This window comes from Carlito syrichta, unplaced genomic scaffold, assembly GCF_000164805.1.
Source record: "Carlito syrichta isolate Samal-C Ts95f unplaced genomic scaffold, Tarsius_syrichta-2.0.1 Scaffold287843, whole genome shotgun sequence".
Classification (NCBI taxonomy): domain Eukaryota; kingdom Metazoa; phylum Chordata; class Mammalia; order Primates; family Tarsiidae; genus Carlito; species Carlito syrichta.
Window position 1 is genome coordinate 15,568 of NW_007231939.1, and position 13,603 is coordinate 29,170.

Here is a 13,603-nt window from a genome sequence, read left to right on the forward strand (position 1 = left end):
TGTATTGATTGCTCAAGAGTGTTTAAAACAATGAAATAAACCACTTGAACATTAATATTTCATAGCTATAGAACATTAGTAGTTTCATAGGTACACATGACTTATTGGATACTTTTCAGTTTTGTCAATTTTTTTTTTTTTTTTGAGTTGGAGTCTCATTCGGTCGCCCAGACTGGAGTGCAGTGGCCGCTCCCGGCCACCGCAGCCTCGCCTGCTGGGCTCCGGGGATCCTTCCGCCTCAGCCTTCCGAGTAGCCGGAATTACAGGCATGCGCTTACCACGCCCGGCTGATTTTTTGATTTATTGTAGAGATGAGGTCTTGCTGCCCAGGCGGGTCTCAAACCCGCGGGCTCAGGCAATCCACTCACCTCAGCCTCCCAAAGGCGCGGGATTACAGGCTGAGCCACTGAGCCCGGCTAGTTTTGTCTATTTTAATTGTAAGAATTGTGTGCTTAGGAAGGGAATAACTCTTGAAATCAAATAGAAATAAAAGTAAATTTTTATTAAATTTATGACATAAATATAATAAAGGGAATGGAAAATTGAATATTTCCATGAAATGCATTGGAAAATGTTCTAAAATTTAAATTCTAAAAATTAAAAAAATAGAAAATATTAATAATTAACTAAGTATTATTAAATACTCAGCAAAGTTGAAAAATGTTTCTACTTCCTGCAAATTGAATTTAAAACTAAGGTGCTGATCTTTATAATGGTTTTCAGTCATCAGGCTGTATCAATAATGAAATAAAGTTACCTGAGATGCATTCTTTGATTGTTTTTGATGATTCTGTGCCTATATAATGGGCCAGTCCGTGGGCCTTATGTACTTATCTGAATTTAAGAGTAAGTAGCTAAACAGTGAATGTATCTTGGACCATAAACTGAGCATAGGCCAAGCACAGAGAATATTTTCATTTAAGTTTCATAATGTTGTTGAACTGTGGGTGAATACTCTTCAGCCTGGTTGTCAGTGTCACTTAATATTAAACAGAATTTATTCATTTAAAATTTAGGCACTTGAACTTAGCTTCTACATTTTTCTGTTAGAGCTAAAATAGAAGTTGCTTTGCAAAATTCAGGGTAAAATTTGACACTGTGGTAAAATTTAGACAACCGTCACTTTTAAATACTCGTCAAAAGGGTTATGGAAGCTACAGTATTTCTGCACAAATGACTCAGTTTATTAATTTATCGATTCACTATATACCTATTGAGGTGTTTAATTGTTATGTTAAAAGATGAAGACAATGCAGAAATACTCCAAACCACCAAAGTGAGTCTGAGACAAGAAATCAGTATTCCAAAAATTGGAAATAAGCAAGTAAATGAATACTGAAACTGTAAACTTGACTTCCTTTGTCATCAGTAAGTACCAATGTCTCTTCAATATAAATATTTTCTTCCGCATCAGAAATTTCACCTTAAAGGCCATTTCTTTTTTCTGACTTGCATCAGAAATGGCCAATGGCTATCATAGGTCATGGTAAAATGACCACAACAATAGGGTATCTGGCATGTTTCAGGTTGCTGTGCCCTGGATATCTGGGATTTGCAAGTTAACTGTGAAACCAAAAGACAAAGGGCAGGCAGCTGTAATGGGAGCTTTTAGCTGCTCTTTGATATATGCACTGGCCTTAAACATGGTCAGTCAATAACTCTGAATTAATACATGCAAATAACAGCCCCAAATAATAGAACAAACACCTAAATTTAACTATGATGCTAAATATGATATGATTTCTAAATCACATGCTAAAATAAGATATCACCTTATTATGACTGGGACACAGACTGGCAATTAGTCCAGTTAGGATCGTAGAAGCCTTCTCAGTAGTTGCACTTTAGTTGGACATTGGCCATGGCTAACACCTCCATGTGCTGAAAAGGACACTCAGGGGTAGGAGTTGGGAAAGTGTTCGGAGTATGGTTGGGGGGCATCCAGAGCCTAAAGATCCAACAAGCCAGCAGGAGTTGGGTCATGATGTGGGCCATGATCTAACTGAAAACACCAGCCAGCCAAGCTGAGCAGTTTAGATGTTATCTTGTGTGCCAATGGGATCATCTGAATAAAAAATTCTAGATCTAAGCTTAGAAAATAAAACAGCAGACTGAAGAGGTCAGCTGTAGTGGTATAAGTAGGTTGCTTCACCTCGACTGTAGGGCAATGAGAACCTGAGCTTTGGAAGTGGCACCTGGAATGTGAAAAGTCTGCCGTGTAAAATGCACTTATCCTACAAAAAGTGAATTACTCTTTCTAAATCTAATTATTCAGAATAGGTACCAACAATCCAGATGCTACTAGAGAGAGAAAAAGAGTAGGTAAGTAGGTTCAGTAAGAACTTAAGGTTACAAATGATATTGGCCAAAGAAGCACACATGTTGCCATCAATGGTGCTTATCTGCATATCCGGTATGGTATGGTCCTTTCCTTATTACATTGCATTGGAGAAAAATGATATTAAAAAATGAATGAATAGCAGACTTGATCTCTTGCCTATTGACATAAGTTTAGTAAATGGTTAGTATTTTTAAAATTCATGGCTTATGTCTATAATTTTGTTTTCTGAGTGTTAGTCTATATTTAAAATAATGAATGTACTTTCCAACAATGCTTATTTTACAAGTTTCAAATAATGCATGCATTAAAAAACCCATTTCACTGCTTAAAATAAAAAGAAGAAAATATCTGAAATGTTTAGGGTTTTTTAAAACACTGTATAAATGTAACATTTATGTAGGGAAAATAGAAGAGTTAAGCATATTAATGATGTTGCAAACTTTAAAATGTATGAGAATTCATATCAACATGTTTTACTGCACAAAGCAGATGATGATATTGTAAGTATCAAAATCTTAAAAACACTATAATCAAATGCAAATTAGTTTCAAGACTTGTAAACTTTTTGATGTCAAGAATACTTTCATCTCTTCATCTATACTTGCTATAACACCATGGCAGACCCTGCCACGTGGCTGGAATGCATCTAATGCTTGTTGCACACAGCCATGAAATACTAGTTTTTGGAATGGCTTTATTCAAGACTCCTGTGAAATGTAAATAAAAAGTAAAGATTAATATACCCAATAAAAATATCTTATGACTGAAAGAATGAATCTAACTTGAAAACATCTAAAACATCAGATAATTTTTGGAATCACTCTATTGCTCTTGTAAGTGCCTACATGTTTTCAGATCTAAATACAGACTGAAAAGTTTGAAATAAGTTAATTAATAATGGGTAAGCATGATTTCCCTTATTAACTTGAATTAATCATTTAACAATGATTAGGTTATAGAGCAAGCTTATTTGACTTTTAAGATTAATGCCTCTACCAAAACGTTTGTGCTTGAATTCTGAGGCCCCTCTTTTCAGTACTGTGTCTAAACTGTGATACTTTGAAATTGACTCATACTTTTTGTTTGATTAGGCAGTAATTGGTTAGGCAGCACTTTTATTGAAGATAAAAGTTTCATTGCTGATAACCTCAGTAAAGAGTTCCATGGGAACAGAGGGGAGGAAAATAAAATATCAACCTGTGATAGCTATATGAATGTGAAAGTCTAACTGCAACAAAAGTAGAAGTTTCTCTTGGACAAAAATGCAAATAATTGTGTTATTATTAATTACTGTGTGCAGTGTCACTAACCCAAGTTCTGCCATGTGTTTGACTTATGTATTGTTTCTATGTGGAGAGAGGGATGAGGGCGTTGCAATCAGAGATAGGAAGGGGAGTTACTTTGGTGTAACAGTCTGAGTTCAGCTCTTAGGAGTGTATGCCTGTGGCAGTGTGGGTCACACAAGTTTAGATCAACTGAAAGTCAATTTCCAAAAATGAGATGTTCACTCCCTCTAGATGCAACAAAATACAGGCTTCCTGAAATTCTCACAGCATTGACGATACCATTGCAATGATTTCAGAGTGCATCGGTTCATTCTGGTAGGGATTATATTACCAAATAGAAAGACTTTGGGCCTCAGGGACTGAGTCTCCATTGCCTCAAGTCTGGTAGGAAGAGAAGAGGCTACTTATATGCTGTTAGAGATAGCTAATGGCCTAACTACCATGGCAGCTTGGGCCATGTTTTGGCAAAATAATTATGTAACCTTGCCTCAAAAAAATCTATCCTTGAATAATGGAAGGATGGCCCATGTCTAGCAGTCTTTAACATTAAAAGTTAAAATTTGGAAAGTTGATCACACCTGAGAGCAATTAGCTAATAATTCCCCTGAGTATTTTAGTGAGTTCAATGTGCATGGAGTCCATATGGCCCAAGATGTTGTTTAGAAACTAGATAAAAATTAAATCAGTGGTACATTGATATTTACTCTGGTCCACAATGGTTCAACTATTCAATGATGGCAGATATACCAATACTCTTTAAATATTATTCAATCTTTGAGGATTTAATGACTTTTTTATATAACGACTTTTTCATACTCTGTGCTCTTTTTTAGGAAACCTTTCTAGTTGCCATTTGCTGACCTCTAGTTTAGCTCAAAATACAATACAGTATAATTTCTTATTCCTGTTATGCCAGAAACAAGAAGTTAACAAATCAGCTTATTCCTTTTTTGTCATCACAGTACTTTGTACTTAATAGGTGCTTATTTCAAAATTTTAGAATAAACAAACATATGGGCAAAATACCTTTAATATCTTCAAATGGTGATTACGTATAATTGAAGCCTAAAGGCTTCCCTAACCCTAACCCTAAAGGCTTCAAATAGTGATTATAGTTTTTTTCTTCCATCCTACCTCTATATTTAGACTCCAGTTACCTCTTTCATCAATATGCCATGTGTTGATATGATCAGTAAAGGTGAAACTATAATATAAAATTCCCTGTCCAAATTTGAAAAAAAAAAAAGGAAGTTGGTTTGGACTAATATATAACTGTAGGAAAGTTACAAAATACACTTGGCCTTCAGCTTCATTTGTTTTATCATAGAAGAACTGCCTTCTCACTTTGTTCATGAAGGAGGACTAATTCAGAGTTATCAATCAGGATTTTCCTGTTTACGAAGGATGGGTGACTCATTCTGATGAGAAACGTGAGTGCGCTGAACTGAGAGCTGAGATATCTGTACCACATTTAGATTTCAGATGTAAACTTGTTCACTGGTTTGATTTTCTTTAACTCCAGAGAATAGAAGGACTCTCCCCCTATTTTATTGCATGCTTCAGCATAATGGAACAATAATGCATTTTCCAGCCTACTTTATACCTCAGTTTAGGAAATGAATTAAAGTTATGCTTAGAAAAAAAGTAATATAAATAAAAATGAAATATATGTATGCATTTATCTATGGCCTACAATGTAGGAGCTTTGAAATAAGTGAAAAGTCATCTGTTAGTGCTCTTTACACCTGCATTTCACATGTTACTGAGAATGAAGCAGATAAAACCAGTATGTTAGTATAAGAAAGGAGATATTATGTTTATGTGAATTAGACTAACTCTTCTAGGGATAAACATTAGGTATATGTCTGTAATTAAATAGAATTTAAACAGAGCTTCAGTAACATCCAGTCCTATGATCTTATAATCCATTCATGGGTGCACTACGACCTGTGAAGATGAGAAGAGAGACTGGCATCCACAAACATCCCCATGTGATGGAATCAGAACTGAAAAAGATATGCAGGTACACAGTGAGGACGGTTGACAACACAGCATTTTTAATCTGTAACTATAGAAAACATTTTATATAAGCTCTCTAATGGAGGGATTATAGAAATACATTTAATAATAGTGTACTTTTGTGTACTTACTGTGAAAATAGCACATTTATTTAGAGGGATTTTATGCCCAAAGTTCTTGTTGATGTTTTGAAATACATCCATTTCCTTTTCTTGTAGTAACTGTTACCGAGAAAAGCAAAAGTATCAACCGTTTTCCATGACTCCTCCTCAAGAGTCTTCTCCTTTTGATTGGTATTTCCCAGAGTCATCCAGAATGTTCACATCAGTAAAATATTCTATAAAAGCATCAGAGTTTGTGTACTGTGAAGTGCCTACATTTGTCTGCATTCATGTCTTGTGCACATGGCCTGTCGTTCAATTCTCCACGTGCCTTCCTCATAAGTACAGTGACATATGGTGCATTCATCAGTCTTTACTTCCCTCCCAGCAGGTATGACAGCAGTTTCTGCAAAGCAGTTTGGACCTGAAATGCAGAAGAATGTTTTACACTGTGTGTGTCTATAAATATATCATGTGACAATTAAGTAGTTAGCATTATAGTATATATTTTATTCACTCTTTTCATGAAGGACAGTAGAAAAGTTGTAACTTCAGTAATAAGAAGGATCTGCACTTTTCTGAAATGAAACCGGTGTTATTTAAAATATTTACAAGAAGCAACTGCGACCATTTCAGGGCCTTATACACAGGCCAAATCTGCAACCATTTGGCTTAATTAATTCTAAATAATCACAGAAAAATTAACCAGGACCTTCAATGAACCAGTCTTATTCTTCATAACGTTTTTAGCAAAGAGCTTAATAAAACGAACTGCTTGAAGTGACATAAATGCAGTGACCCTTCCAGACCTCTTGGGGCAGGTTTCCAAACTTTCACATACAACCAAATGACCTGGAGGGCTGTGGAAAGCACTGCCTGCAGGTCACACTGCTAGAGATCTGACTCACTAGGTTTGGGATGGGGCCTGAGAATTGGTTTTGGTAAGAACCCAGGTGATGTGGATGCAACTGACTTTGGAACCCATTTTGAGAAGCATCGTCTTAGTGTGTATCAGGGTATATTTTCCACAATCTTCCATAAGAACTCAGAATCTCTGTAATGCTCAATCAGCAACACCAACTATAAGCTTGTCAGTCAATAAAGGTGTCACATCTGTGCTTTATGTATAATGTCAAGGACATGAAGAAATAAGCATCAAAAAGATTTCAAACGTGAGATGAAACAAATGTTTAAAAATAAAAAAGATTAACGGCTTCATGCTATGGCTCATACATGTACACCTGATTCAGGTTTGCCTCCAAAATCTGAACACCAGTAATCAATGCATCCTAAATAAGGGCCCCAACTTTGAGCTTCAGCAGGTTGCCAAAATTCTCATTCTCCCTCTTTCTTCTCCTTTGTCTTTGATAATGTGCTCACAACCAAAATTTAATTGCAATATGTGAAGTCATCAAAGAGATGACAAATGTTCATCTGCAAAATTTTAAAAATAATTTAACAAACACCAGGATAAAAACTGGCATTTTTATAATTCTAAGCAGAATAATTCATGTTTTAGGGGTGGTTGTTTTCAAGTCTTTCAAGTTGGTAAACGATAGCAGCTTCTGAACGCCATGCTCTGCACATGGCTCCCTGCATGTGCCTGCTGCCTTCCTTCTCCCTGAACTGTTTTCTTCTTGTCCTAATATTCCGCCCTTGACTTCTTTCCTTTTCTTTTCACTCAGACAATGCAACACTTTAGCAATCATTCATCTGTCAATGACTCCCAAATTATAGTTCCAATATTATCCCTCTTGAGCACCAGTCCTGTGTTTCCAGAGGGCAGCTGTCTGCATTGCCTACTGATACCAGATTTATCGTGTCTGGACCCAGTGTCTCTTGCACCTACCATCTGAGGAGTTGTCTTTATGTTAAAAGACACTCATCCATCTCTGGTGAATTGCAGTACTTTAAATTTAAGACACTCTCCCTACCTGATGGTCCCAACATGATACCCCAGTACTCCCTGTACTCCGTCCTCCCCAGTCTCTCTCTATACTTCAGCTACTGCATTCCTCGGTCTAGAATTATTTCTTCTCAGCTTTATAAGGGCAATGCCCAACAGTGCCACAGTGTCCATTCAAGTGGGACCTTTATTGTAAAAGCTTCCCCAGTTGGCCACACTGTCCTGCTCAGCACATGAGATGCTGTGAACTTTACTTTTGGTTCGAGCTCTCTTTTGCATGCCTTTTCTGATTTTTTTTTTTACAGAGTTAAGTTTGAGGACACAATCTGTATCTGGTTCATTCTAGTATCTGTCAGTGTGCTTTGCACATAGAAGGCATACCACAATTGACTAAAACACCTGTATCTTTATCCTTATAGGTTTTGTCTCCAGACAAATCTGGATTAAAAATCTGGTACTGCTACCTAATAGTTATGTGATCTTGAACTAATTGTTTTGTGCCTTGATGAGAATAACATACCTCACAGGATTTCATGGGGACTAGACTAGTTAAGACATAGCATGTGCACTATACTTATTCTACAAACGCTAGCAGAAGTTCTTGCTCGAATTAATCTATGTCAGCATAATAGTCACATGTAGTGAGTTTTTTAGGGTTATTTGTGTATCTTTTTTTATGTCATGTAGAATTTTGGATCTGTATTTTTCAATGTTTTGCAACCCATTGAAGCCTTTATTCTTTTTGATGTTCAAACTGTCTACAACTGGCTAAATGGGAGGCCTTGAACTTCAAAGCTGGCTCTGTTGTCCTTTTGACACACCCTTTCAGTCCCCAAAAGCTTTTTTTTTTTTTTTTTTTCATTTCTGAACCAAGAAGATACATTCAGTTTAGCTTGCCCATATCTGGAATTAGCATTTTCTCCAAGAGACCCTGATTCCTTCTGGTGGAGAATAGGTTTAGAACCAAGACCTGGACATCAAATAGGCACATTATACTGGGGTGGCATCACTTCTAGGCATTTTCAGTGGACACAGATAGGGACACACACACACACTTTTTAAAATGATAAGTTTATAATAATTATTATAATTCAAAATTTGTCTACTTAGATTTCATATATTAATATCTTTGCTCTTACAATAAAAAACTTTAAGTTGAACATATTTATTTGATTGATCCTACTTTTTACTTCTTAGATTTTAGTTTATCTCATTTTACACTGACACTTTTTAATTAAAAACTTTAACATATCCACCTATTTTACATCCTACTACTACATAAAATTTTACAATAAAATGTAATTTCTAGTTTAAATTTTACAATAAAATGTAATTTCTAATAAATTACAAATATATATCATTTGCAGTTTTTATAGTCAGCATATTTTGTTTAAAAGTCACTTACCTCTTCTCTGAGTGGCTGTATTGTCAGTGACATAGTTAGGTCCATCTGTTCCCACTTATCCTCCCAAACCCATTCCTACCGTGCATGTTACCTCCTACCTCCAGCCATTATAGTAATTGTTCTTAGTCATTTCTAATGTATCCTTTCAGTATAACTTTTTAAAAGAATAAGCAAGTTATTTCCTCATATTTCTTTCACAAAAGGCAGCATACTTCTTAACTTTATGTACTTTGCTTTTTTTTTTTTTCACTTAAAAACATGTCCCAGCTGATTATTCCATGTCGGTACACAAAGACAGTCTTTATTTTTTGTGGCTCTATTGTGTGCATTCACCATTGTTTATTCAATATGTACTCTATGTTGGGACTTTTGAAACTGATGCCTTTGTGTATAGGAGATACATAAATGCTTAGTGCATTGTTTATCGTCTGTTTCAGGCAAGAAAGAGATATAGAAATGATGGGAATTTATTAGTAAAACCCGTATGTATGAAGAAAAGCAAAATGCCAACAAAAACATCAAGTGTTCAAATGATTTAAAACATACAATCTTAGAGGCAGAAAGCAACAATTTACATTCTCTTTGATATAGGAAAGTGTTTTTGTCATACACTTTCAGCTGTAGCTATATAAAAATTTATCTCCCTATCATTGCTAAATGAATAATGAGAAGAAATATTGATTCTGGGTTTTCCCTGAGTCACAGATGGCACTACAAGCATTTGGACTATCAGAGGTTTTTCTCTCAGGGTTGTGATTTTAAAAAAGGGTAATCCTATCTTGTTGATAAGAACTGTGTAATAATATAATTTATTAAATCTTTGACAGTTGTTTAATACTGACTATAGTCTTTGGCCCTTTTTTCTCCAAATATATTATAGAACTGCCCTGCTGAATATGCTGGGCAGCCTTCAGTAAGCTCTTGCTTACACGGTACAGTTGAGGAAAAGGAGGGGCAATTGTGTTTCAAATATGTGGTAGAAATGTGGAGCCTGAAAGAATTTCTAAAATAAGCCTTCTTATTTAAAATGATTTTAAGAGCTCATTCAGACAACTGTTAAATTAAAATTATATGCCATGTTGCTATTTTTCCTACTTTAAATATCTAGTTATGATATAGTCAAACAAGTTAATTTTCTTGTAAATTCTTTGTGAATCAAGATTTAGGAACCACATAAAAGTGTTTGGTAAGTTATAAAAACTTAACTAAAATATAAATTTAGATTTTACAGCAGATTCCAGTTACTGAAATTTTCTAAAGCCTTAAGCATTCTTTTTTTTTTTGAGTTGGAGTCTCACTCTGTCGCCCAGACTGGAGTGCACTGGCCGCTCCTGGCCACCGCAGCCTCGACCTGCTGGGCTCTGGCCATCCTTCCGCCTCAGCCTTCCAAGTAGCTGGAATTACAGGCATGCGCTACCACGTTCGGCTGATTTTTTTGATTTATTGTAGATATGAGGTCTCGTCAAGTTGCCTAGGCAGGTCTCGAACCCGTGGGCTCAGGCAATTCACTCACCTCAGCCTCCCAAAGGCACGGGATTACAGGCTGAGCCACCGAGCCCGGCTATAAGCAGCATTCTTAATAAATCAACCAAGTTGTGAGACTTTCAACCAAATCCCTCTGAACACACATATCTACACATACACACATTTATTTACTTTATGAAATATATCACTTTTTAAAAAGTGTTCTTAATTTTGAAATTATATATTTAAATCAACCCAGAAAGTTGCAAAGATAGTAAAGATGAGACTCATGTACCTTTCACTCAGTTTCTGCTAATAGTTACATCTTACATAATTATATAATGATACAAAAAGAGAAACTGGTAAGGTATGATGTGTGCACATAGGTCTATGTTATTTGATCACATACATAGCTTCATGTGATCAGCAATCCAACCAAGATGCAGAATTGTTTCATTACCCCAAAGACCTCTCTCTGGTCTCCCTGTATGGCCACACTGCTGCTCTTTCTGCTTTACCATCCTTAATCCCTCAGAACTGCAAATATGTTTTCCACATCTACAGTCTTGTCATTAAAAGAACGTTATATAAAAAGGAATCATATAGTAAGCAGCCTTTTAAGTTTAGATTTTTAATCTCAGCATAATTATCTGGAGATCCATCCAAGTTGTGGCCAGTACCAACAGTTCAATCTTTTTTACAGAAACTGCCCAGCTGTTTTCCTGAGTAGCTGTAAAATTAACATTCCAGCCAGGGATCCAGTTTATTCACATTCTTACCAGAATTCAGTCTTGCCACAAGTTTTTGTTTTGGCTGTTCTAATAGATATGTTTGATAGGCTAGGTTTTAATTTGCATTTCCCTAGTGGTTGGTGATGATCACCCTTTCATTTGTTTATTTGCCATTTTATATCCTCATTGGTGAAAGGACTCATCCTGTACTTAGCCAATATTTTGTTGAATTTTGTGTTTTTTATATGTTCTAGTGGTTTGCAAATATTTTCTCCGAGTTCATAGCTTGTCTTTTTTATTGTTTTAAGAGGGTCTTTCACAGAGCAAAAAGTTTTGTATTTTAATGAGGTCAAATGTATCAATTTTCTATTTTATAGAGCATACTTTTGACATCCTGCCTAATAACTCAAGAAGTCCTATGTCCTAAAGATTTTTTCTTAGCTTATAATGTACTATAATTTTATAGTATTTATTTAAATCTATGACCCATTTTGAGATAAATGTTGCATAAAAAGCTATCACAAACCCAAGGGTATCTAGATTTTGTCTAGGAGTTTTATAGTTTTGTGATATACATTTAGGTATATGATCTATTTTCAGTTAATTTTTGAAGGGAGTGAAATATGTGTCTAGACTCACTTTTTCTCATGTGGATATTCAATTATTTTGGTATCATTTGTTGAAAAGACTATCTTTGCTCCATTGTCTTGCCTGTGCTCCTTTGTCCAAAGATCAGTTCAGCCTATATTTGTATGAGCCTGTTTCTGACTCTATTTTGTTCCATTGGTCTATTTGTCTATTCTTTTGCCAATATCACAGTCTTGATTACTGTAGCTTTATATGAGGTCTTTTTTTTTCTTTCTTTTATTTTAAACGTAAGGCACAATTCAGGATTAGGTATACAAGTGGACATTGTACAGGAAAAGTTTAGGCTTACCTTTGGTCCCCAATTTGCCTGGTTTGAGACTGGATACCCTTATTGATGCTGTGTTGCCCCCAAAGCCCACCATGGTAGTATCCCACTACTGCCAATTCCTTTCTTACAATATTATAGTAATGTTCAGGGTGTACTTATGAGTGAGAACATGTGGTACTCTGTTATTTATTTCTGTGATAGATTAATGAGTGTTATTGACTCTAAATCCATCCAAGTTGCTGCAAAGTGCATATGTTTGTACTTCTTTATGGCTGTGTAATATTCCATTGCATATATGTACCACATTTTATTTTTTACCCAGTCTGGATTCGATGGGCAGCATGTTTAGTACCATGTTTTTGCTATTGTGAATAGTGTTGCAGTAAACATGCATGTGCAGATACCTTTTTTGTAGAATGAGGGAGATTGCTGGGTCATACGGAAGGTCAATTTCTAGTTCTCTTAGAAATCACCACACTGATTTCCATAGAGGTTGAACTAGTTTGCATACCCCCAGCAGTCTAGAAGCAATTCCTTTTCTCTGCATCCTCACCAGCATCTGGTACTGTTTGTTTTATCAATGATGGCCATTTTTACTGGGATTAAGTGGTATCTCAATGTGGTTTTGATCTGCATTTCCCTGATCATTAGTGAGGCTGAGCAATTTTTCATGTGTCTGTTGGCTGCCCATATATCTTCTTTTGAGAAGTATCTACTCAAGTGTTTTGCCCACTTTTTATTTTATTTTATCTTTCTTTTTATAATTTTATAGATGTGGGGTACAATTCAGGGTTAGGTATACAAATATTTATTATGCAGGTATCCCTGTTGATGAGATATGCCCCTCCCTCCCCTGGCAGTTTCCCTCAACTGCCAATCCCACGCCATCTCCCCTGGCATTTTCCCACTACTGCCAATCCCTTTCTTATAGTATTATGATAATTGATCAAGGTTTGCTTATGAGTGAAAACATATGGTACTCTATTCTTTGTTTCTTTGATAGATCACTGAGTATGATAGACTCTAAATCCATCCAAGTTGCTGCAAAGTCCATATGTTTGTCTTTTTTATGGTGGCATAATATTCCATTGTGTATATGAACCACATTTTTTTTTACCCAGTCCAGTTTCAGTGGGCAGCATGGTTGGTTCCATGTTTTTGCTGTTGTGAATACAGCTGCAACAAACATGCGTGTGCAGTTATCTTCTTTGTAAATTGATTTGAGATCCTCCTGGTATATTCCCAATAGAGGAATTGCTGGTTCATGTGTCTGTTGGTTGCTGGTATATCTTCTTTCAAGAAGTGTCTATTCATGTCTTTTGCCCACTTTTTAATGGGGCTGTTTTTATTCGTTTCAGTGTATTTGAGTTCCTTGCAGATCCTAGATGTTAGGCTCTTGTCAGATATACAGTTGGCAAATATTTCTTCCCATTC

At 35.8% G+C, this 13,603-nt stretch overlaps 1 protein-coding gene across 1 annotated transcript in view; it reads right to left on the reverse strand.

Moving 5' to 3' along the window:
- Positions 1–5,662: 5,662 nt before the first annotated feature.
- Positions 5,663–13,603, reverse strand: part of VWC2 (von Willebrand factor C domain containing 2) — a gene marked incomplete at its 5' end in the record, with an annotated part of 151,700 nt that continues 143,759 nt past the window's right edge. The window contains one exon of the mRNA XM_021709985.1: positions 5,663–6,171. Coding sequence (XP_021565660.1) covers positions 6,020–6,171 — 152 coding nt within the window. The remainder of the gene's footprint in view (positions 6,172–13,603) is intronic.